This window comes from Anopheles ziemanni, chromosome 3, assembly GCF_943734765.1.
Source record: "Anopheles ziemanni chromosome 3, idAnoZiCoDA_A2_x.2, whole genome shotgun sequence".
Lineage (NCBI taxonomy): Eukaryota > Metazoa > Arthropoda > Insecta > Diptera > Culicidae > Anopheles > Anopheles ziemanni.
This window is the reverse complement of record NC_080706.1, coordinates 40,549,157-40,571,974: the sequence shown is the minus strand read 5'-3', so window position 1 is coordinate 40,571,974 and position 22,818 is coordinate 40,549,157. Positions and strand designations below refer to the sequence as shown.

Here is a 22,818-nt window from a genome sequence, read left to right as displayed (position 1 = left end):
TTACATACATATACAGCGCGCTCGCCGTGGCCGTGAATAATCGTCCTTAAAAGGTTGCCTTTAAACCGAATGATTAAACACACGCGCCCTCGGAGGGGGAAAGAAAGCGAAATTAAATGACTAAGTCACTTTCCATCGGTCGAAGGGGGTTTAGGATTTTAATCGTTGTGTCCCATTGTCGATTGAGAACAGCCGAGCAGAGTGCGGGTTTCAGTGTAAAAAGTGAAATCTATGTTGATGTTATTAATGCTACCTTCCCAACCTTTACTCCTATCCTCGTACGAGAGGAGTGGGCAAAAACCAACAACCACCATCGACGTTAAACGTTGTATTATTTATTTGCTGCTACTGCCTAGAGCTGTACGCGCCCACCACTAATCGCCCGTTCCCTTCCATTCTCTCTTTTTCCAATTTTCGTTTTTTTAGGTGCCCTTACAAAGTCGCAGTTCCCGGTGTTCACGATCTACGCACAGAAGTCCTGCCTGAAGCTGCGCCCGTGCGAACGTGCCTGGTGCATCGACAGGGTGCAAGGTTTCAAGCTGAACGGACACGTCAAGCGCACCGCCCAGGTCGTTTCGCGCCGCGACTGCATCGAGATGTGCCTCGGAGAGAACGAATTCACCTGCCGGTAAGTCGTCCACCAAAGCCCCGGTTCTAGATGTTCTGCACCGTTTCGTTCTTGCACCACGTTCACGCTGCACGCCCCGGGACGATCGTCCGAGCCGAAGCATTAAAATCAATGACAGCAAACTATTGTGGCAGCAGCCGCCAGCGACATCGAATCCGAAGCCTATTTACGGACCGCCTCGGACCGCCCGGCCGCCTTCTGTGTGTCCCACGGGGATGGGTCCATTACTCAGGAGATTAATAAGCTCGGCATTTTAATGATGAATGATAATCATAACGGGCATGAATCTTTTAAACATATTCTTCTCCTCTTGAAGGCGCGGTTGAATTCCCGACAACACGCTGGTGACGACAAAGAGGTCCGTTTTAGCGATTTATTCCGAAGGGCGAACAGCTAACAAATTGTGCCGGCCCCTGTCATCGTCATCGGCTCGTGCCCAGTTCAATCGAATTGGTTACGCGTTCCTTTGCGTTGCACGTTGTCACATGGTACAATAATCCATTTAAGGGGAGCATCATTCTATCCTATTGTAGATGAAAACTTTCGAACCCAATAGTACTTTACCAATAGGGAAAATGGTGAAAGAGCAACGAACACCCACCTCATTAACAATCACCAAACTAGTTCCAAGCGAGATAGAACAGACAGGGCCCTTCTCGCCTGTCAGACAACTTCAGCTTTCAAGGTCGCCTTGGGTTGTTGATTTTTCTTGATTTTCTATTTAGTACCAACTGAACCAGTTCGTGGATGAGGGAGCGTGGGCTGCAAACGGGCTTTCAACGTTTAAACATTCCATTTAGGAAGCGATCAGGCGCGAGCGATCATCGATTAACGTTGAGTCATCTCATCTTGTTAGCATTTTCAGAGGAATCTTCTTCCGCGCAACACAGCATTCTCCAGGATGAAACAGAAAAGTCAATTTTTCGATCATTATAGGTTGTTCGGGGCATCGCGCGGGCAGCGTTAGGGTCTGCAGGAAATTCACCCAAATATCTTCTCTAAACCTAAACCAGTGTGGCAAAGGAGGATAGTAAAATCCCACCCAAAAGCCTCAGCACCTCAGATTTTTTTGTTTATTTTTGGGAGCTCCTGAACCCCATTTGACTGCTCCAATTTGAAAGAGGCCATTGTTTCTTGCAGGCTAGAAGGTGGAGCGAACGGATATGAAACCAAATAGATCCGATGACTGTCAGTATTGCCTCGAACAGGCACGTCTTCCCTCTAGCGCATGATGAAATAAGTTCATCAATAGACATTCGTCTTGTGGTCCTCTCACATGCCATTGAAACTTCCCGATCGAGATCGGGTTCGGTTTTGTTCTTCGCAACAAAATCGAATGCATCAGAGGGCGTAGAAAATGTCGATTCGATCGTGGAATAAAATTCTCCTACCTCTCGATCGAACAACGACTGAACTGAAAGGGTCGCGGAAGAACGGGTGCGTATGGAAAGTAAAACCAAACAACGCGCAACGCGACCGAAGGGAACCCATTTTGCACAAGATTATCCTCACTCAGCCGGTGAAGATGAGCTTCATCGTACTTTAAAAAGCTATTGACAGACCCCACTGTCGGGGACGTGTTAATGTGCCGATCGGCCTTCCCCCCCGCTGGTCTAATGGCGTGTACTGTGGGATTAGCAAACCGCGACGCGTCACTCAACGGAGATCTTCCGGTTCTCCCGCCGATGGGTTCAATAAAGAATCATACTTCAGCGGTAAAAGCCATAATGGTGTATGCGAAATTATTGTTGGTTCTATAATTATTAGAATATGATGTGTACTTTGCCCGCCTCCCCATCCCCTCGACACACGATGCACTTGCCCCGGACAGAACCCTGGCTGGTAGGAAACATTGTCGATGGATGGATCGCTTGGTAATCCTTTTTCCACCCCCCCCCCCCCAACCGGGGAGTTAATAACTCGTCATCGTTGGCTAAGGGCATAAAAATCGGTTCACCCTTCAACTGGCGTTACGATTACGATTCTCGCCGGGTGTTTGCTTTTCTGCCGACCGGTGGTATTTTACCCTTTTTTTTCCGCACACGAACAAGAACAAACGAGCAAAAGGTATGCAATTTGCAGACAAAGTTGCGACAGTGTCGACGCCGGCCGAAGAAGGCTGGAGGGAGGCACACGCGCGCGCGGGCATATAAACCGATGGCAATTGTTAAGTGTAATTTTGCTTGTTTTCGCGAGCGCACAACCGAGCATCCGAAATGAGCTCGCGAGTTCTGGCCCCGATGGAATTAATAATAATCCCATCGATTTGCAGCCGAGCAGGGCCGAGAGATCGAGAATAGAGGAGATGATCGACGCAAGAAAAACAGTGGGGAAAATGGTTCTTTTCTTTTCCTCCCTCCTCCCCCCGTCGGCCATGTCGAGGAAGTGTCGTGGAGGTGCCTCATCAAATGGCACTGGATGTATGGATGTGCGCGGCTGGGGCAGGAAAATTGCTTTTCCCTCCATTGCTGTTGACGAGGTGCAATCAGTGGACACACCAACGTGTCCCTTCACCGTGGTCGGCTAGATCACGTCTTTTGAAGTCCCGTATCGATGATGATTATCCTCCGCTTAACGTCGTCGAGGTCGTCGTCGGTAACGAGAAATCGTCAGCCGTCTCGAGGGCCCATTGTGCGCCCATTGGGACCCTCATCATCATCATCATCGCCACCATCGTCATCATGATCGTTGATCCCAAAAGGCGACCTCTGGCGTGCGCGCATCCGGCGTGCGATTTATGAATTATTCATCGTCCTTTCGGGTGGCTTCGGATCGCCAGGATCGTGCCGTATTTATGCTGATGAGTCAGGCGGAAGCGAACTCCCGAATCGATAAGCGATGAACTTGGCGCGGCACGATCGCTCCCGTCCGTCGTGGTGGGTTGCGGTTTGGGTTTTGGACTCCGGAGAGACGGCACGCAGACTAGCTCGTTCTTTTTCGTGACGATTCGACGCGAGTCTCCCTAAACTGGATCGTGTGATTCTAGTGACACACTTCCGCTCTCTCGCTGGAAGTAGAAGCGAGCACAAAACCGGGAAGGGGTTCAAAGCGTAGGGTTAATACCTTACGTCACTAGAACGGCAGGGGGCCTTGGGTTTGACCCGGCACGGCCACCCCACGGGACCACGTCGTGAGTGCTCTTAATGAGTCCCATTAACGAGCGTCGCTGTTGCTCGTGTTGGCTTCCCTTGCAGAATCTAGTCCACGGCGGATCGCTTTTGATGAGATCCGACAGCTAAATCATCGGTCAGCAATTGTCAACGCGACCCGCTACCGTTAAGTGGAGAGTCGTTGTGGTCTCGCACGATTTCAGGACACACTCCGGTGCAGGCTTCGACCGCCTCACTCCTAGCGAACGCGGATGGGAAATAAGACAACGAGGTGCAAAGAACGCCTGCCTCACGTCGGCCGCATTGGGCCACGTTCATCCGCACACAATTAACGCAAGTCAAAGATCATAAACCAAAAACCGATCGGTCGACCAGAGTTCGTTCCGAAAGAGGTGTACTTTTTACCTCCACACCAGCTTTGGCGAGTAGCCGAACCGTCCTACTCGGTGGACCATTCGGTTTGCACGCTTCGTTCCGCATGCCTGACCTCTCGGCTGAATCATCCCGAAGGAGCACGTTTATGGGCGCTACCAAAGTTTAGTACCGGAAAATTTCCTCGCTAGAACACACCCGAGTTCGTTCTGAACTGTCCCAGCAGCTATTCTGGGGAAAAAGGCGATGATCGCACATGTCCAAACGGCCAAAGGAAATCCGGCGAGCTTGCCAATCGTATAGGCTTTTCTTTTTTTCATCCAACATTACCCTTCCTTCAGCAGACGAAATCATAAAACTTAAATTTTATCATCATCTTTATAGAGAAATCATGACTATTGCTTCATCGCCCTCCCTCTCTCTGCTCCATCGTCGCGTTGGGTTTTCGCCACTCGAACCGCGGTGTTTATGCTCTCCGAACGGTTAACACATCAGACCTCTCGGCAACGAAATGGAAAGACAATTCCCTTTCCCCACCCCGTTTGGCACGAAGTAGCCGAAGAGCATGTCCCCCAGGGCGCATTTTCATCGACCTGAAGATGAGAGTTTGTTGCCTTCTGGTTCTGGTTGTGGATTTTTTATGCCCTCTGTCCATCGATTTCCTGCCTGGTGTCGGTTAGATTTTGCTCTGAAAATAAAAGTAAATCTTCCACACCCATTTGTCCGCGGCTGCCCATCTTTCTGCCCGTGTTTGCGATTCGGGGCTCCTTGGGTTAATCCTTTTGGTAGTTCGCTTTCGTTCCGTGTTTTGTGTGTGATTTTTCCCCTCCTTTCCTTTCCTACTTCTGGTCTTGCTTGTTTGTGTCTATAAACGATCGTTCGACGGAAGTGAACGTGATACGGGAAGAGGGCTGTTCTAGGAACGATTTTTAACTCAACCATCGTGCCGTGCTCAACGGTTGGTCAACGTTGATTCTTCAGCCGTGCTGATTCTATCGGTCCAAACCGTAGCAACACCTGGAGGAAGAGTCAGTGTCCAGAACCCTATCGATCCAGCTCGAAACCCGCGGGATGGAAGAGATCACGAGGATCATCATCACATCACTGCGCGACCGCATCCAGTAACATGCGGTGAATTTATTGTTATGATTACAACCCAAACAACTCAACCGTTTACACTAACAACATCGGATATTGCTACTATTAAAGCCAAAGGCCTCGTTCCCGTCGCACACCGGCTCTTCCTTGCTGATCAACTCAACACGGCGATGGTTGATCAAACGTGCTTCTTTTATAAGTTTTTCACCCTGGCGCGGGTTTTTTCTCTTTTTGATGGCCCTACGCCCATGTTCTATTCTCTACCCATTCCTAGTCGGGGCCATCATCGGCCAGGGCGCACAGGATCGCGTCCGCTTTGAATCACTCCAAACCAATCAACGGGTTCGCTGCCACGCTCTTCCGTTTTGCCGGACAGTTCTTACAGCGCATTCTTGGTGATCTTGGCCATAGAGCAGACCGATCGGTGGATTGCGGAAGGAGATCGTGTGGCAACTTGATCTTTACAGGAGCATAAAAGATATGGACTTGGTGCTACCACCGGTGCTACCGTTAGAGTATGTGGTTCCTTCCTCTTTTTCTCTCTCTTCTAGGGTTGTTCTGGGGAATTTTCTTGGGGCGCACACAATCGGTATTTGCAGCTAACAACAGTCAACAACACTTTACCGCACGATCCTTTCGCTTGGGTCGCTCGCCAACCGCACAGGACATTCCCCCCCGCTGTGCCGGACGATGGAGGAGCGTAAAAATGTGCTCGACATTGCTCCGAACATGGGTCAAAGTTTTTCGTTTCGTACGGTGCCCATTTTCTTTCGTTTTAGTTTTCGTCGGTTTTACCATTTACCGCCGAGGGATGGGAAGCATCGGGTCCACCGCCTGGTGGCAACTCCGGCACTGTTGAGACCGTTGGATTCCTAGGGTGTCATTCCTCCGCTCATTCTATCCGGCCATTCCGGCCCATCGCCGAGGATAATCGAACATGCACCGAATGTGTGTGTGTGTGTGACGTTCGAATGGATTTCCGTACGCCCAAAACCGGAGCACACTGCCGCAATCGGAGACATTATTAAAGGTGGTGGGATTTGGCCACTCTCGGGCCACATTACGTTGGTTTTGGAAGCGAAACAATTGCAACAGTTGCCCTTTTATGTAATTTCTGTCAACTTGAGCACTTTTTATGCAAATAAACTACACCGAGTTTAAGTCCGGCCCGGGAAAGTGGTGCTAAACATGACTACCATCATCCCTACATTCCACCCTTCGTGATCCTATCCCCCTTTTACGATCAAGCAGTGGGGCAGGAAAGTTATGAACGAGCCTAGGTGCGATTGTCGCGTTAAGTACCATCGGCGTGCAATTGGCCCGCGTTTCCCTCCCAACCCTTTTTACCGGCACCAAACGCGGTGTGGCCACTTTGCGTACAACCGATCTCATTATATTCATTCACCAAGTGGCCCACACTGGTGTCCACAGGGATGCAGGGTGATGCTCTTAACGATCGGCACCGGTGCTTACGTAAACGAACCGGGTGGAGCGAAATGGAATTCTCAACGTAACTAGTTAGGTGGTGAAGGAAGAAGACACAGTGCCGAAGATGAAGCAGCTGGCAGCATGCCCTTCGATGTTCGCCGATCGCGACTTCGCGTCACAAATGGCACTCGGGCTCCAACTCCCTTGCAAGTGCAATCGGCCGAGCGAAACAATCGACTTCGAGAGTGCAATTAACGCCACACGCACCGAAACGGTACGGTGAGGTGGTGCTTAGTGCGACTTAAACGATCGTTTGGTCTGACAAAACGGTTCACTTGAAATTGCGTTGCCTTCCCGCTGGTGGGAGTGTTTCAGAACGCGGCAAGTAAAGTCTTCTACCCCGAGAGACGAAGGAGAAGTAGTCCTGCCAAACCGGTGAAGAGGTTTCCCCGAGACGTCGTCGTCGTCGTTCCTAGCCGCGATCGGTGCCAAAGGGGGAGGGGGGGCGTGCGGGAGAAAGCAGCAATAAGCATAAATTCTATAATTTCGCTAACTGCTCCCGTTTGCGCTCAAGTGGTGTCCGAGAGGGTCCCATTCCAGCAAAACCCATCCTGCCATCGTGCTAGGCAAATGTCTACCCATTTGTGTACTCTGTGGGGGGGGGGCGGGTGGGGTTCTTGTTTATCCTGCCATAATAATTACGCTCTCCAGCATGGGTGGATGGTGTTTTCAAACACAAAACGCCCACGGGCAAGAACTATGAACTGGAACTCCTCTAGGACGAGTTCATATTTACTTCGGGCTGCGCAGGTGCGCACTGAAGAGCCCGGCAAACAAACCGGCACAGGGAACAAAGTGTTTGCCCAACAGACCCATTCTGATCCAATTGTGGACAACGACAAGGCGCGGTTTCGCTATCGAACGAGGCCCACCATTATGAAGCTAGAGGGCTAGGGGTTTTTTGAAATAAATCTTCCAAATTGGAACCCCCCCGAAGTACGGATCTCCGAGGAGAAAATTAACATAGGCACTAACATTGTATGCAAATCCTTTCCCCCTGCTCGTGTGCTGTGTCTACCAACTACCGGAGTCGCGGGAGTCCCGGGCGAGCACCTTTTATCGCCGGCGGCAAACGGCTGACAAATTAAGAGCAGATTTGAATATTCCAACCACCATCGGCTTTTCTCCATTTGGATTGGAAAGCAACAGCGTCGTCGTCGTCGTCTAGTAGCACCCGAGAAGGCGGACTGTCGGAAGCGATCGGAATCTGTTTAGGGAGGGCAAAGAAACAGCAAAGCGCAACCTGAAGGCAGAGAGAACCAAACACAAACATATGCATCCATGGGTTCGATCGGAGAGAATGAATCGCGACGTTGAAATATAAATTAGATTATCCGGCACGGAAGGGCGCAGACTCCGGGTTGTTTCTTTCTTTCCGCTCGGACAGGCCAACGAAGGGCCAACGGTATGTGCGCAAATGTGTTCGCAGACAACGAAGTGTGATGAAAGCCGCTGATTGCACACCGCGACCGGTCTTGGGGAGGTTGATTTTTATGTGCTGCCCTCTTTCCCTCCCAACGCCAACCAGCGACATTCGTCAGCTTCGCCGAAGAAAGCTTGTCGAACGCCCGGGAACGGGAACGAATCGGGGCGAAAATAAGGGGAGAAAAATATAACAAACCTCCCCCATACTCCCCCCCACGAGGGTGGGGATCGTTGCGGGTCGGGGGGAGGTCATTTAAATTGATTGCTTAAATAAATATGAAAACAAGTGTATCGGTCGGTTCGTGGCCGACAATTGGCAGAAAACAAAAAAATTACGGCGGTACGGAGCGCGATTCGGAACGGATTTAGGTTCAACATAAACTACAACAAAAAAACTGTATCGGGATCAATAAAATCCTTCATCATCCGAACGACCGGCCGTACGCTACGGTTGAAGGTTAGTTTACAGTTACATAAATACACACGGACACCAAGAGAGGGACGCATGGGTTGGCGCTTTCGATATCGGAACCGATCGCAACACGGTTCCCGCAAATAGCCCGTTCCTCCCGGAGGCGGTGGGGCGAACCCAGACAAGGCTTTAAATTTATGCAAAGAGCAAAGATGAAAAATCAAAGAAAACAACTCCTCGACCAGAACTTCTATCGGACAACTCTCGCCCCAGCCCAATCAAGAAAATTCGCAAACACCATTCGCCTCCAGGGTGGGGAAAGGGGAGTAGTGGAGAGTAATGCTAAAAAGATTAAATAAATGGAGCTCCGGGGATGGCCTCTAATCCGGCCGGCGAACCAAAGTTGGTTCGCGATTGATTGTGGTCGCCATTTCGATGCGACGTTCGAGATACGCAAACCATGGCCCATTTTTGGGAAGCGAGGCTTATCGGAGCTTGTGGGAAGGAGAGGGGGAGGGTTGGATGATTGGGTGTATGCTTCCCACTTGCAGGCGCACGCGCACACACACATCAAATTAGTTAACCAATTGAGCCGCGATTCGATTAGTGGAGTGGACCGCTCCTTCATCGCCATCATGTAAGGTGGAGGAGTAACCGAACCGTTGAGGGATTACGCGGGTGGAACTGAGGGAAAACCTCCCCGTACAAGTGTGTGCGCTTTCCCTTCTTCACCACGGAAAGGTGGAGTTATTTTCTTTCTTTCCGCTTCATTCCTAGCGGTACCTCTAAGGGCTCCACCAAGTGGGTTCGGACGCAGTTCCGATGCATCCTCCTCCCCCTAGGTGCACCCTTTTGATTGCAAATAAGCTAGAAAATTAGACCAATCGGAGGGTACCTTTTTCCGGGGCCGTGTGGGGAAATGGAAAGAAAACCAACGATGATGATCACCCTACAATTCCGCGTTCCGTTCCGAAGGGAAATAAGTGTAAAATTGATTGTATTGATCAGAAGCAATGGGGGAATCGATTAGAGATTACCCTAAACAGACACACACACACACACACACACTCAGCATTACGGCACTTGCTGTGTGGTAATTCCACTTTTAATCGCCATTACATAAATCTGATAAACATTATTTTGTTTACCTTTTCCACCGGCGTTAGGGGAAAATGGTCCTTCTTAGGGCGCGCCTTATTAAGGGCTTCCATGGTTAACCTATATTTCGGGCTAATTGGGCAGCCATGTTTCATTCAATTCCATCGGAAAACCTACCCCAACCTGCCCCAGAAATCCAACCTGCGTTGGAAAAGTGCATCAAGTGTACGGAGGGAAAATAGCCGCTTCTTCGCAGGAAGGGTCAAATTCCCCGAGTTGGTGTGTTTGTTTTTTACCTTTTCGACTTAGTTTTTTTTTTACCAAATACCACACCGTCCGTTGCCGGTCACGAACTCACTGTGCGGACTAATGGTGGTGGCGGACCTTGAACATCCCGAACCCCGATGGTGGAGTGAAGTTGCGTGAGAGAACATACCATTGTCCCATCCAACAATCCCGCCATGTTTCCCAGATTACAACATTGCTCTTGGGGAGGGTTAAAGGGAAAAACCTCCGCCACGAACCTCCCAAAGACCTGCGTCGGGATGTGGAGAGAGTGCGAGAGAGAACGTGTGGTTCTGAAGAACTGCCGGTAGACCAAATTAAAGTTACAGCCCCAATAGTGCACTATCTTGCGCCGTGGCTCCAGACCCTATTACTATCATTATCATCCACTCCGTGGAACACTTTGGTGCGCCGAAGAATCGGGGGCTGATCGGTCGTTTTGACCCCCATCCGGTCCCTCGAGCCTTCCCTTAACTCCGAGCCCCGCAAGTGTGGGATGGGAAAGTCTGCAAGTGATATCGCTCGGAAGAAGCACTTAAAAGCACCCTGGCCTATCGCAACCCACCCCGAGATCTTCGGGCCCGGGGTGTGGTTAGTGGGACTAACCATGGACAATAGATTTTCCTTCCCGTGCGCGGTCGTGCCCGTAATTAATTCCAGAACACACTTGCCCCCAGAAGAACTCCCGACACACCGGGAGTATTCCGAGGTTGAGGCTCTAGAGGAAAGGCCGCAAACAAACCGCACGCATAGGACAGCCCGCCCAGATTGCCGCCATCGACATCGCGGGCGCACGGTGCTAAATAATATAGAATTAGTGTGTGTTTATTAATTGGCAGAAAATTAATTATCCCATCCCGGTGCGAGCGAGTTCCGCACACGATGCGCTTTGAAGGCCGTACACACCGTAAGATGTACCGTTCGAGCGGTTCTAATTACTGGGCCAATGGGCAGCCGTAACCGCATGCGAAAAGGCGGCAGAATCCTTAGCCATCGGTGCGTCTTCTGACCGTGTTCTACTAGCGTGCGCGGACATTCCTCACTTCTAACTGAACTGAGCGCTGGAAGAGTTGGCGCTTTTGTGCGAAAACATTCTAGCGGTTTTGTTGGGTCGGCGGTACCGCCTTCCAAGCGCGTAAAACCATAAGTGGCCATACCCACGGGCCAAGCTCCACACAACGTGCCTGGTTTGGCTTTTTCTTTCCCGGGGAGTTTTTTGTGGGTCACTTCGGCTTGAAGTGGCTTGTTGTTGAGGCCTTCGGCGTAGCACCGATTTCGAGGGCCATCTGCAAAGATGCGCACGAACCGTACACTCTGGTTCCCCGATGTTCGATTCGGACCCGGGAGGCTAGCGGTGATGACCAAGCGATAAGCGCACATCACACGGCCGAAGGAGAAAGTCTAATTAATTTACCCTCAACCCGGACGCCTTCACGCGATCATCTCCGGGACGCGAAGACTCTCTTTGGGGACGATTCCCGCTCGCTTGAATCCGTTTGCGGAACCGTGTTTCACCGGGTCTCGGGGGAGTAGTGTAGAAAGTCCAATTAAAAATAATTCCTCCAAGGGCCACGGGACGGGAAGAGGGTCGAAATCATCACACACACACACTCAACAGACTTCCCGATAAAGCTGGCAGAATGTCATGAGAATTCCTTCCCGACAAGCGGGCCCCTAAATCGGGCCCTTTCTTCTTCGACGTCGCGTGACGCAGTTCGAGGGCCACGCGAACCATCGTCGCGCCGATGTCGGTAGCGCCGGAACCAGACACTGCACATGGCCATCGTCCCAAACCCAAGTCCGGCTCCCCTCGGTGCTGGCGGCTTTAATTCTCTGATCTCCGGAGGCCCACCCGCGAGACTACATCCCTTCCCTTCGTTGCTACCCGAGAGTGTTATCATAAGCAGCTGTCATATTATTTGCCACACAATCTTACACTGTTTGGCACCGTGTGTATGTGTGTGGGTCTCTTCCCGCAGATAAACTGTCAATGTCGGCTCGGTGGAACGCCGGGAGGCAACACAACACAACACATTGTGTTTTTCCGCGAACCGGGTGTTTCTGTTTTGTCCGTTTGTCAAACGCTAGTCATACGGTTGTCAACAATTGGCAAAGTCGAAGCGGGCTTGAAGGCTTGGTGTTTTTTTCCATTTACCGGTTTCGGGTTGATCAGATGGGAAGCGAGCTATAGGAGGCGCTGGTTACCACCTACGGCGATCGAACGTCTGGTGCCAAATTGCGTGACCGAGCGTCCGCGGACCCTCGACTCCGGCACATATCGATGACAATCCGGAGCCCCCGGTCGGCGTTTACCGAGTAGTTGTCGCGTCGCAGGCCAGTGGGTTGCCAATTCCCTCGACTCAATGTTTCCCCAACCCCCCTCAGGAAGTGTGAGAAAATCGTTCCTTAATGATCCCCCACCCCGTCTCGAAAAGAAGAAAAGAACGGAAGAGGGAAAAAGAAACCCGTCAAAGTCGACCGGGAAGCTGGGTAACCAGAAGTCGCACAAACATAAATCATGTCCCACTGTCACGGCAATAGAGCGGATTGATCGATGCTCCCTTTTGCCCTTTCCTTTGGCGAGGGGGTTGGGACTCGACGACTCGTAAAGTGTTTTGTGTGCCGCCAGGAGACATGAACACCGTGGCGGTGTTTTCCCGCTTTTCTTCCAGCGCGGGGACGCGATTTTGTTGGGGCGATTCGGCGATTCGGAACGCTCGATCGATTGATCGTGTGAGAAGCAGTGCGCCAACCGTCAACGAGGAAGGATTTATTTTCCAACCGATCGAGAGGGTTCATTAGCATACGGCGGTCGGTGGAAATGTGATAGCACTTCGGGACTAGCATTCGTTGGCCGCAAAGCCGCAGAAGGTAGGAACAAACCCCAGGAGGAAAATGATGATGAGGGTGGTGACTTTTTATCGCCTTCTGTTTTGCCGCGGGAAAATAAAGAACATCCAGTCTCACATTCCGATCCCGATCATGGTCAGCAAGAGTGTGCAGGAAAAACCTATCGTTTGACACATGGATTCATATTTGTCCGTTAAAATTCTACGAAATAAAGTATGAAAATGTTAAACAAAATTAACGGTAAAATTTCAAATATTAAATTTTTACCACTTTTTATGTAACTTAACTATTTAGAAAGTTGATACTCCATTCAAAAGGGTACTTCTTTTAAAACATTAAATCATTGTCATCCGACCCGCGCTTTCTATCACTTTTTAGAAAATCTATGCCGACCCTTTCTCTACAGCATAATGTTTGTGTGCATTCGAAGATAAAAACGAGGCTTTGGAATTTATTAACGTGCCTTATGAATCTTTTGGCGATTCATTCATACGAATCTTTTGACGAGATTCGTTCATATGAATCTTTCACCAAAGATTTATTCATATGGATTCAAGTCTTCAAAATTTTTTGAATCTTTCGAAAACTGAATGAATCGTCATGAATCTTTCATGGATCTTTCATAAATCTCCATGATTCTTTCATTGGCGTGGATCATGCGACAATAAAATAGAGGAGTTTTTCTTCATCACTTTTCATCAGTAGATGCAAAGATTCATCATTCATGGGATCAGAGGGATTCATGAATCTCTCATTAAAAGATTCAAGAATCTCTAAAACGCAAAGAATCATTTAGATTCATGAATCTGAATCTGGATTACACAACTCTGGAATTTTTTTATGGCTTTGGTAAACATGAATTTCGTTCGCCAAGCTCTTCACCGTTACAATTTACGAGATGTGGCAAAGTTTCGTCGACAAGCCGCGCAACGGAACGGCGTAGCAAAAGCTGGGCCAGTGAAAACCCCGGCCGAACCAAACCAGATGCGCTGCGTTACGACCTTGTAACTGGTTCCACCTATTTGCACTAGATACCGACGGCGAACCTTCCGTTTACCTTCCCTAACTGTATCCGCCAGATCTCGGCGATCGGAAGCGAAGCCGCCATAGATTCACTCCCCAACAACGCTACGCAGATCGCAAAACGAGATCACGGGCGGAATAAGGGCGGATCGCTAGTTCGTTGCAACGGGAAAACCGTTTGGCGCAACACACGAAGCATACGAGGGATCCCTAACGGAAAGAGAAGGTGTTAATGAAATAGGCTCCAGCTGCGATCCTAGCGGCAAGCGAGCGGCCAGATCGTACAGTCATCCCGCAGCAGTTTTTCCCCGTGGCGCAGCAAACTCAAGCATCATTTTCGATTGACCCAATTACTCGGCCACAGTCCATCAACGCAGCAGCAGCAGTGGCCTGCGGACTACGACGACGACGACGGCGACCGGCTAGACACGCCGGATAAGTGCTATCCGTGACCCTTCGAGACGCTGTTGAGCACTCGATCGGGCGGCACCAGGGGGAAAAAGGCTTTTGATTACTTAATTACAATTGCTCATTATTTACACCATGAGGTTGGGCTTTCCTTTTTTCGTATTCCCGACCTAAACTCCACAAAAAGGCACTTTAGGTGCGCTCCTCGGGTACACGCTGTTTCGCCTACGGAATTAGCCTGCGGCAGGATCAAATTTGTGTCCGCCGCCTTATCCAACCGCCGATTGAGACTTATCTGTACGAACATGTACCCAACGGTGGGTCTTGTGGAAGGAAGTCAGTGGAAAACCCGGCTCCTTCTTCACGCTCCAAACAAACCGGTGTCAGTTTGTACCGCCGCTCTACCATGGAAGTGAAGTAAGCTGGTTGTTGGGCAAAACGCTCTCTAAGGGTGGTGGAGTTCGGGACCTCAACCCCATTCGCCCGACTAAAGTAGCAACGTACGAAGAAAAAGTGTGAAGTTATCGTAAACAACCGCACAAGAGACGAGACAGCGAAAACCCCGGCGTGAGCGTGTTAAGAAATAAATAGTTCATTTGCTAATGATGTATGTACTCGAGCGATCGTTGCAAATTAATTACCGGCCTAAGCGTCGAAGTCGAAGAGGGACGGGATTGCAATTACTTACTTGATAGGGATAGGGAAACCTTGAGAGAGAAAACAGCCGGGAAAAAGGGAGCACAGGTTGATATGCATTCTGCTGCTTGGGGCCATGTTTTCTCGCCCGGGCCCCGCGAGGAAGATTATGTTGGTTTTACTCGGTGCAGAAAGAATGGTAATTAACAGTCATTTTTTCCGACCGATGAACCGACGGATTCAAGAACATTGGCCCCGCTAAGCTGGGAGTGATTTATGCGAGTTTGTTCGCCACTCGTCACCAAACGACAGCGACAACGGTCGGCGCAGATATGGAATGCCGGTTCCTTCCTCCCTCTCCCCACAAAGCACAAAATTCAGCTTATGTTCCAACACAAATTCCACTGTTGTCCCCTCCTGGCAAGCACTTTTGCTTTTCGTTTATCTTCCACCTCGGCGAAGGGTGCTTTTATCTAAGACCGATGTCGTGTGCTTTGTTTTCGCAGAAAAAATTCCGGGAAACAATATGTAACCACCACCGAAACGAACACAAAGCATCATACAACAGTTTGACAAATGTGTATTTTGACCCGTCTTATGTTTGCCTTCGGCATCATTAGCTTGCAGCTTAGCGACGACGGGAAAGGTCTTAGCATAATTTTGCTCTGACCTTTCGAATTAATTACCGCAAGCTCCTAATTATGTAAAGCCCAACAATCACCGGTGCGCTACTCTAACGAGCGCTTATCGGACGGCTTTGCCTTTTGACTCGTGATCGATTCACGCACACAACACCCGACAAAAGCGGGAGGCCCACCCGAAATAAGCCGATTGAAGCGAAGAAAAACGCGTCACCCGATAATGGGTGACATTTTCCGTGCAGCGTGGTAGCGAAATCACATCACCAACTCAATTAACTGGTCCTTCTACCGGATCAGGCCGACGATGGTAAATAATTATGAGACCCAGCGTCGAGGAACGAGGATTTCTTCGCTCGCTCCCGTCTTCTAGATCGTTCGGTACGAGATTAGAAGTACATCTGCTCGCGAGCGCCGCCTTGGCGTCACCACCGACCACGCGCGCCTTCTTCGCCCCCAAAGCGAACGCCCTAAGGTCACACGGTGTCCACACGGATGACTTTTGCGTCGAACCATCTTCCCTGCCCTCCCCGGCTTCATTTGACGTAAAGAAGAACTGGCGAGAGAGAGCGAGAACTTCTTCCATCACGATCCCCTTGTTGCCGTTTTCGTGCTGATCGTGTACACAAACCCCCTCATCCGCTTCCCCTACCCACAACGACATGAGTCCGTCGCGAAGGAGGTTGATAACCATCGAAGCAGTTAGTAGATCTTGTCTGCAGTCGACAAGAATGATCACCTTCCGCCTGGCAAAACACGTCGTCGTCGTCGTCGTCGTTTCATCTTCTACTCCGAACCCAATCCGATCCGGTGCGCTGGCGCGACAGAAGATCCGGGGGGCTGGTTGTAGCGTGCGGCTGACATTCCAATTACTCCCCAATCACGCGGCCCTCGGCACGCGTTTCCACCAGGGAGATGCGCGATCCGTACGTGATCCGAAGCACGCAGGATGATGAGTGCGGGTGGTTTACGTGCAACCTGCATCGGATACAATCCGAGAGTGGGGGGGAAGGATGTGTTTCGTTTGTCTTATTAGCACAAAATGGATCACACACACACACACAAAACCCGGCAGCAACGAGACGAGGCGGAGGTCTTCCTCAACCAAGGCTAGTAAGGGTCCACTAAGAAGAAAGACGGCAACAAGCAGCCGAGGCGTAATTGTGCCCTTAGCCGCGATTCTTTGCGTCAGGTTCGCGTTCGGTGCTTTATTCGGGGGCAGCACGGACAGCGAACCCTCCCTCCCCGCTTGCGGCCGCAAAAGGAATCCATAACAACCTGTTAATTATGTACCTTACCCGCTCAACGCCCGCGCGCGCAAAGCTTAAGGCGCGCACCTTGCGCGAAATCTTACATCATCCCCTAGCGAAACCAACTCCTTACCTCTCCTCACACACTCTCTCCCCCATCCGCAGGAAACGGGGTTTGGTTCGGTTCGGTTTTGGTTTTGGCTTGCGCAACCACAATCCCGTGCTTCCCGCGAACAGCGTGTTCTTTATGGCGGACGATCCGCCAAGGTCCATCACCTTTTGCCGGTTCTTTGCCAAGCCAACGAGAGAAGCCTACCCCCAACGATACACTATATCATTATTGTTAGGCGATAGCAGTGTGGAAACAATTACTATTTGAACCGCGACCCCGAAAACGAACCGAACATAAAGAGGGAGAGAGAGAAAGAGTGCGCGAGAATACGTGTTTAGCGGAAACGATCCTCGATCTTGAGGCAATGGGAAGAACGAGGGGAACTTGTGGTTAGAAGGGATAGGGAGAAGAAAAAACAGTTCCCCATACCTCAAGAGGACATCTTTCGCCAATTGTTAGCAAACAACCGAGGACCATTAACTGGGCGCGCGCGCGCGCACAAGAAAGCGTACATATTTTATATTTTCCCCAACTCCCTCCCAAAACCCGGACCCGCTTCCTGCGAACCCACCAGGGAGCAGCTACACGAAACGGCCGTTCGAGAATTCCTCCTCGCTCCTTTCACTGATAAGAATCTTACCACGGTCCACCGCCGCCGCGGTCCACCCAGTTTTCCAATTTGGAGTGCCTTGGAGGAGCTCCATTGTAGAAATGGAAACAACTCCCGATCCTTTTTTTTTAATGCCCTTTTGGAAGCGCACAACCATCCACCCGGGAACCTGTCAATGCACTTATGAACCAGACCACGCCGGGCCCAACCAAGGCTCGGCATACCAATGTTCGGGGTGTTTGTACTTTGGCTCGATTTGGTACCGCCACCGCCACCGCCGCCGCCGCCGCCGTTCGCGATTTTCAAACGTGCGCACGGCACAAACGGAGCCCGTCCCCGGCAGGGAAGGTGGGGGAGGAGGAACGATGAAATAGGAGAAACAAAAAAAAGAAGGAAGGAAAAGAAAAACGATACTTCTATCCCCGGATGTGCCCCGGTGAACCTATTATTATTGCCTATCGCGAGCCCAAATCCGCGCGCGCACACACAAATGGGCGGCAGGGAAGAGAGGGAAGGCGGTGGCGGTTGTAGAACCTTTCGTCGCTCGATCGTCGCCGCGCCATTGAAAGCCATTTTGATTTAATAAAGCACCGTGTGCTTGTTAAAACCGTTGTAGAACAACGAACAACGTTCCTCTCGCGCCGGGTTTGGCAAAAAGGGAAGGGGGTGGGTGTGCAGAATGTGCAGCAAATACCACGACGATCCGATCCGCTGGCTGGTTCGGTTGACCACGGTTCACTTGCCGGTGGTCACAAAACGTCCCGGCTTCTTTCAAGCGATCATGCGCAGTGGGAATCGTGGATCATCGCGACAGAAAACGCCCGACGCGGCGAAGGCTTTCGGCTCTAATGATCACCAATTATTGAACCCCGGTCCCTCGAACAGCCGAATGGTAATCCGTTACATGACAGGAAACAAATCGTTTGCAAGAATATGGCCGCTAGAACTCCCGGCATATCGTTTAAATCTCTCGACCGATCAAACAAGCGATGAACCGCGCTTCGGTTCGGTTTGAGTTCGATCCATCTTGGTTCAGTTTCGAGTTCTAGCTGTCGAACGGTCTCGTCCCCTCCACATTCTATCCATCCAGCTAGCCAGTCGGTCGCTGTCAGTCTATTTGATTCCAGAAGCCCGACCCGTCAGTTTGTTTATTCGCTTCTCGGCACTCGGGTATTTCGCTACCATCTCACCCCGGGACAGTTTGTCTCCGTAATCAATCATCGCAACGCAAAACCACACCGGAACCGGGGCTGGGGTGCGGTAAAGCGATGTCATCAGGCCGTTCGCGCCATCCGCTCCACCGCGGGGCCCGCGACCTAAACAGCTCAATTTTCACAAACCTCGGCGAAGCGACGGGGCGAGCAAACCATGCAAGTGTCATTATATGGTTTGCCGTGCATAGTTATTTTCAGATTCCTGTGTTTGGTGTTTCACTTCACTCTTCACCCATTTCCACTCCCAAGGACGTTCCGGTTCAACGACCCGCGGGAGATTGCCCGGGTCTGGTTGTTCTGGTTGGAGGCAGCGGAAACGAACCAAACCGAATTGTGTAACGCGCCCCAAAAACTCGCGGCCCGGTCTCGCCACAAACGAGAGTTTTATGTGTTTTCCATTTCTTTTCGCACCGCGCACGATCTTTTGCGCGGACCTCGACCTATCCGGCTCTTGTGGAAAGATTGATCGTGAAGGCTAATTATTAAGACTGAAAAACGAGTGGGGGGGAAAAATTAACCAAAAACAAAAAAGAGACGACGAACCCCTCGAAGGGGGGGCATCATATCGGAACGTGGAGATAAAAGCATAAAAAAAACAGAATCGTTCTATGGTGCCAAACTGAACGCGACACTTAAAATCATCACCCGTTCCCAGGTGAATAAAAACTCGCCAGGTTCGAGGTGCCGACGCCATTACGGATGCTGCAGCCTTCGGATCTTCCGGGCCTTCCCGAACTTAATGCTCGAACTTGGCTGCCAAAAGCTGCCTCCTTCTTTTCCAACATCAGTTTTCTTTTCAATTAATGCGAGGAGAGCGGTTGTTTTGGGTTTTTTTTATTTTGAGAGCGAGTCCACGGAATAAACCGTTGCACGCACGGATCAAAGGACTCAAAGCCAACGAAGCGAGGCGCGAGGCGAGAACTTGTTTTTCCTGGTTATTTTTTATCACCACCTCCTGGGGATGAGGAGAAGAAAGGATCCGGCGCGGCTCTCTGTGTCGGCATTCGATTCAATTTTTGCCGATCGATTTGGGTGTCGCTGTTTTTCGCAATTTATTGCCCTTGCATTCCGCAACACACGGTCTTCAGTGGTTCGTCACTGTGGAATAAATTAACCATAAGTTTAAATCGAATCAGAGAAAGACCAACGGCATCTCATGTCGATTGCAATTCGCCCCGCCGTAGGACATCCGTCGATCGTTGGGCCTCGAATGATGATCGAATTTCGTTCCCGAAGGGGGGAATGACTCCATTAGCAGAACTGGATTCTGGCCACCGATCCACCGTGTGTCAACGTGGAACCGTTCCGATCCAACCGGCCGTGCAAACCACAGAACGCCTGGGGAATGCTTTTTACTCCACCTTTCGCTGATCGTGGTGATAGATACGGAAAATGAAATAAACGAACAACAGAAGAAGAAAAAAAAACATATTCACCTCGGGCCATATAGAACTCGCCCCGGACACGTAGACCACAAAAATCACCTGAAGCGTGTCGATCACCAAAACCGAACCGCTTTCCGCAACCGACGGACGGAAGAAGAAATGGAAAGCTGCCCTTGCGGGGACGTCTGAAAGATCCAGGGAAAATGAAACAAACCACAACCCTTCGATGATCGACACACCGGCGCCAGACAATGGGGATGGCCAAGTAAATAGCGAGAGCGACACACTTGCACCTACCCACCTTGTAGACTCTATTCATTTGCTTCGCTCCAATTTTTACTCCTTATAAACGGGGGTTTGATCCTTCCGGCTATGGGTCGGACTCTTACTCTTAACGTGGAGTCAGATACTTGCACCGACGGCCTCAATTGGTTTATTTCAACAGGGACTCTCTTCCGTCATAAATGACCCGCTTTATTTTTTAATGCTTTCCCGATCGCCATGCCATCGACGTAAGGAACGTCTTTCTGTCGCAGGAAGGAATGCTAATCTTCGCCAACCGACCTCCACTCGGGAAAACCCGGAAACATATGCAGAAACATATTTCTTGCGGTGGGACGGTCCCCTGTGTGCGCTTTTGCTATCGTGGAAAATTGATCAATTATTATAATTACTCCAACCGCGGTCGGGGTGTTGTTATGCTAAACAAATCCACCCCGGCTCGACATCCAACAAGGACCGGGACCCGTGTACCGGAACCCGTTAGGCGATCGTTAGGGGCATGGCATGGCATTTTTGCAACGGTGTCGCTCCGGTGTGTCGTCCGAGCGTCGAACTGGGACAACTGGGTGTTCAATCGGGAGCGAGATTAAATTATACCGATTTGAATATGGCCACGACGGGGCTGGCCAAACGGGGCCTATGGGTTGCTGTGTTCTGCCGATTCGCATCCCCTTGTAAGCGACGAACCGGCCGAGGTGTCGTGTGCTGTGTGTTGTTGCGTCCAGAGGGCGGCTGGCAAGAGCATGAAACAAGATCACAATCACCACGCTTAGAGCTCGAACGTACTGCAACGAGAAGCAAGCAACATTTAACGGCCAATTTGTAGCCAATATTGTTGCCTCGACGGCAGCTGCTGTTGTGCGCTTTCTTCGCCTGCTGTTTCCGTTTCTGATGATTCACCGTTGGCTCACCGATCGTATCGCACCGAATGGCACGAAGCATTTGGGCAATTTGCTTTCCAATACTGAAACACCTTCGCATCCAACTGTTTGCCAGATTCTTATGAGCGTCCTTCTTTCTTTGTTTTGCTTCTACACAGCTCGGCCAACTTCTACCAGGCAACGATGTCTTGCGAGCTGTCCGACATGGACCGGATCACGCTGGCCGGATCGTCCGCATTCCAGACGAACGACGGTGCCGACTATCTGGAGAACAACTGCGCCGAGGAGCCGACGAAGCTGTGCGAGTTCAAGCGCCTCTCGGGCCGCATCCTGAAGACGGTCGATTCGGTCTACCAGGACGTCGCGAGCGTGGACGAGTGCCGTGAGCTGTGCCTGAGCTCGCCGTACCGGTGCCACTCGTACGACTATGGAGATACTGGCGACATGGTGTGCCGCCTGTCGCACCACAGCCGCGCCACGCTGTCCGACATCCAGGATCCGTACCTCGACGTGCCGGAGGCCGCCACCTACGAGCTGTCCTCGTGCTACAACGTGTCGATCGAGTGCCGCGCCGGAGATATGATCGCTAAGATTCGCACCTCCAAGCTGTTCGATGGCAAGGTGTACGCCAAGGGTTCGCCCAACTCGTGCGCGGTGGACGTGAAGAGTGCGCTCGAGTTCGAGCTGCGCATGGGCTACCAGGACATCGATTGCAACGTGCGCCAGAACGGACTCGGCCGCTACCTGAACGATGTCGTCATCCAGCACCACGATACGATCGTGACGTCGTCCGATCTAGGGCTGGCCGTCACCTGCCAGTATGACCTGACGAACAAGACCGTCTCGAACGACGTCGATCTGGACGTGACGGGCGACATCGAACCGGCCCTGTCCGAGGAGGTGGTCGTCGACTCGCCGAACGTTGTGATGAAGATTACCACGCGCGACGGCAGCGAGATGATGCGCACGGCCGAGGTCGGCGATCCCCTGGCGCTGCACTTCGAGATCCTCGACCCGCAGTCCCCGTACGAGATCTTTGTCCGCGAGCTGGTCGCGATGGACGGCGTCGACAGTAGCGAGATCACGCTGATCGATGCGCGCGGTTGCCCCACGGACCACTTCATCATGGGCCCGATCTACAAGAGCAACAAGTCGGCCAAGATCCTCCTGTCGCACTTTGACGCCTTCAAGTTCCCGTCCTCGGAGATGGTGCAGTTCCGGGCGCTCGTGACGCCGTGCATGCCAACCTGCGAGCCGGTGCAGTGCGACGGCGACGACTTCGGTGGCGAGTTCCGCTCGATGGTTTCGTACGGACGCAAGCGACGATCGGTCAACGGTACGTCGACCAGTGCGCTGATCGAGGCGGCCCTGCGTCACCGCCGGGAAACGACCCGTCAGGCCCCGCAGGACGATATGCTGCTGGTGCAGTCGATCCAGATCACCGACAAGTTCGGCTTCGAGAAGCAGCAGGGTGCCAAGCCGAAGATCAGCAGCAGCGAAACCGTGTTCGTGGCCAACGATGGACAAGGAATCTGTGTCAACGGACTGGGTAAGTATTGCCGGACAAAATTCCTTCCCCAAGCACATAGATCAGATTGTTTATTTCCTTCCCT

General features: G+C 51.3%; 2 protein-coding genes across 2 annotated transcripts in view; one reads left to right on the top strand and one right to left on the bottom strand.

The window, feature by feature from the left end:
* LOC131289166 (autophagy-related protein 16-1) overlaps positions 1-22,818 on the bottom strand; it is a 270,121-nt gene that overhangs the window by 242,860 nt on the left and 4,443 nt on the right. The window lies entirely within an intron of this gene.
* LOC131289165 (uncharacterized) overlaps positions 1-22,818 on the top strand; it is a 31,168-nt gene that overhangs the window by 8,127 nt on the left and 223 nt on the right. Inside the window, exons 3-4 of the mRNA XM_058318374.1 lie at positions 427-628; positions 21,364-22,754. Coding sequence (XP_058174357.1) covers positions 427-628; positions 21,364-22,754 — 1,593 coding nt within the window. The remainder of the gene's footprint in view (positions 1-426; positions 629-21,363; positions 22,755-22,818) is intronic.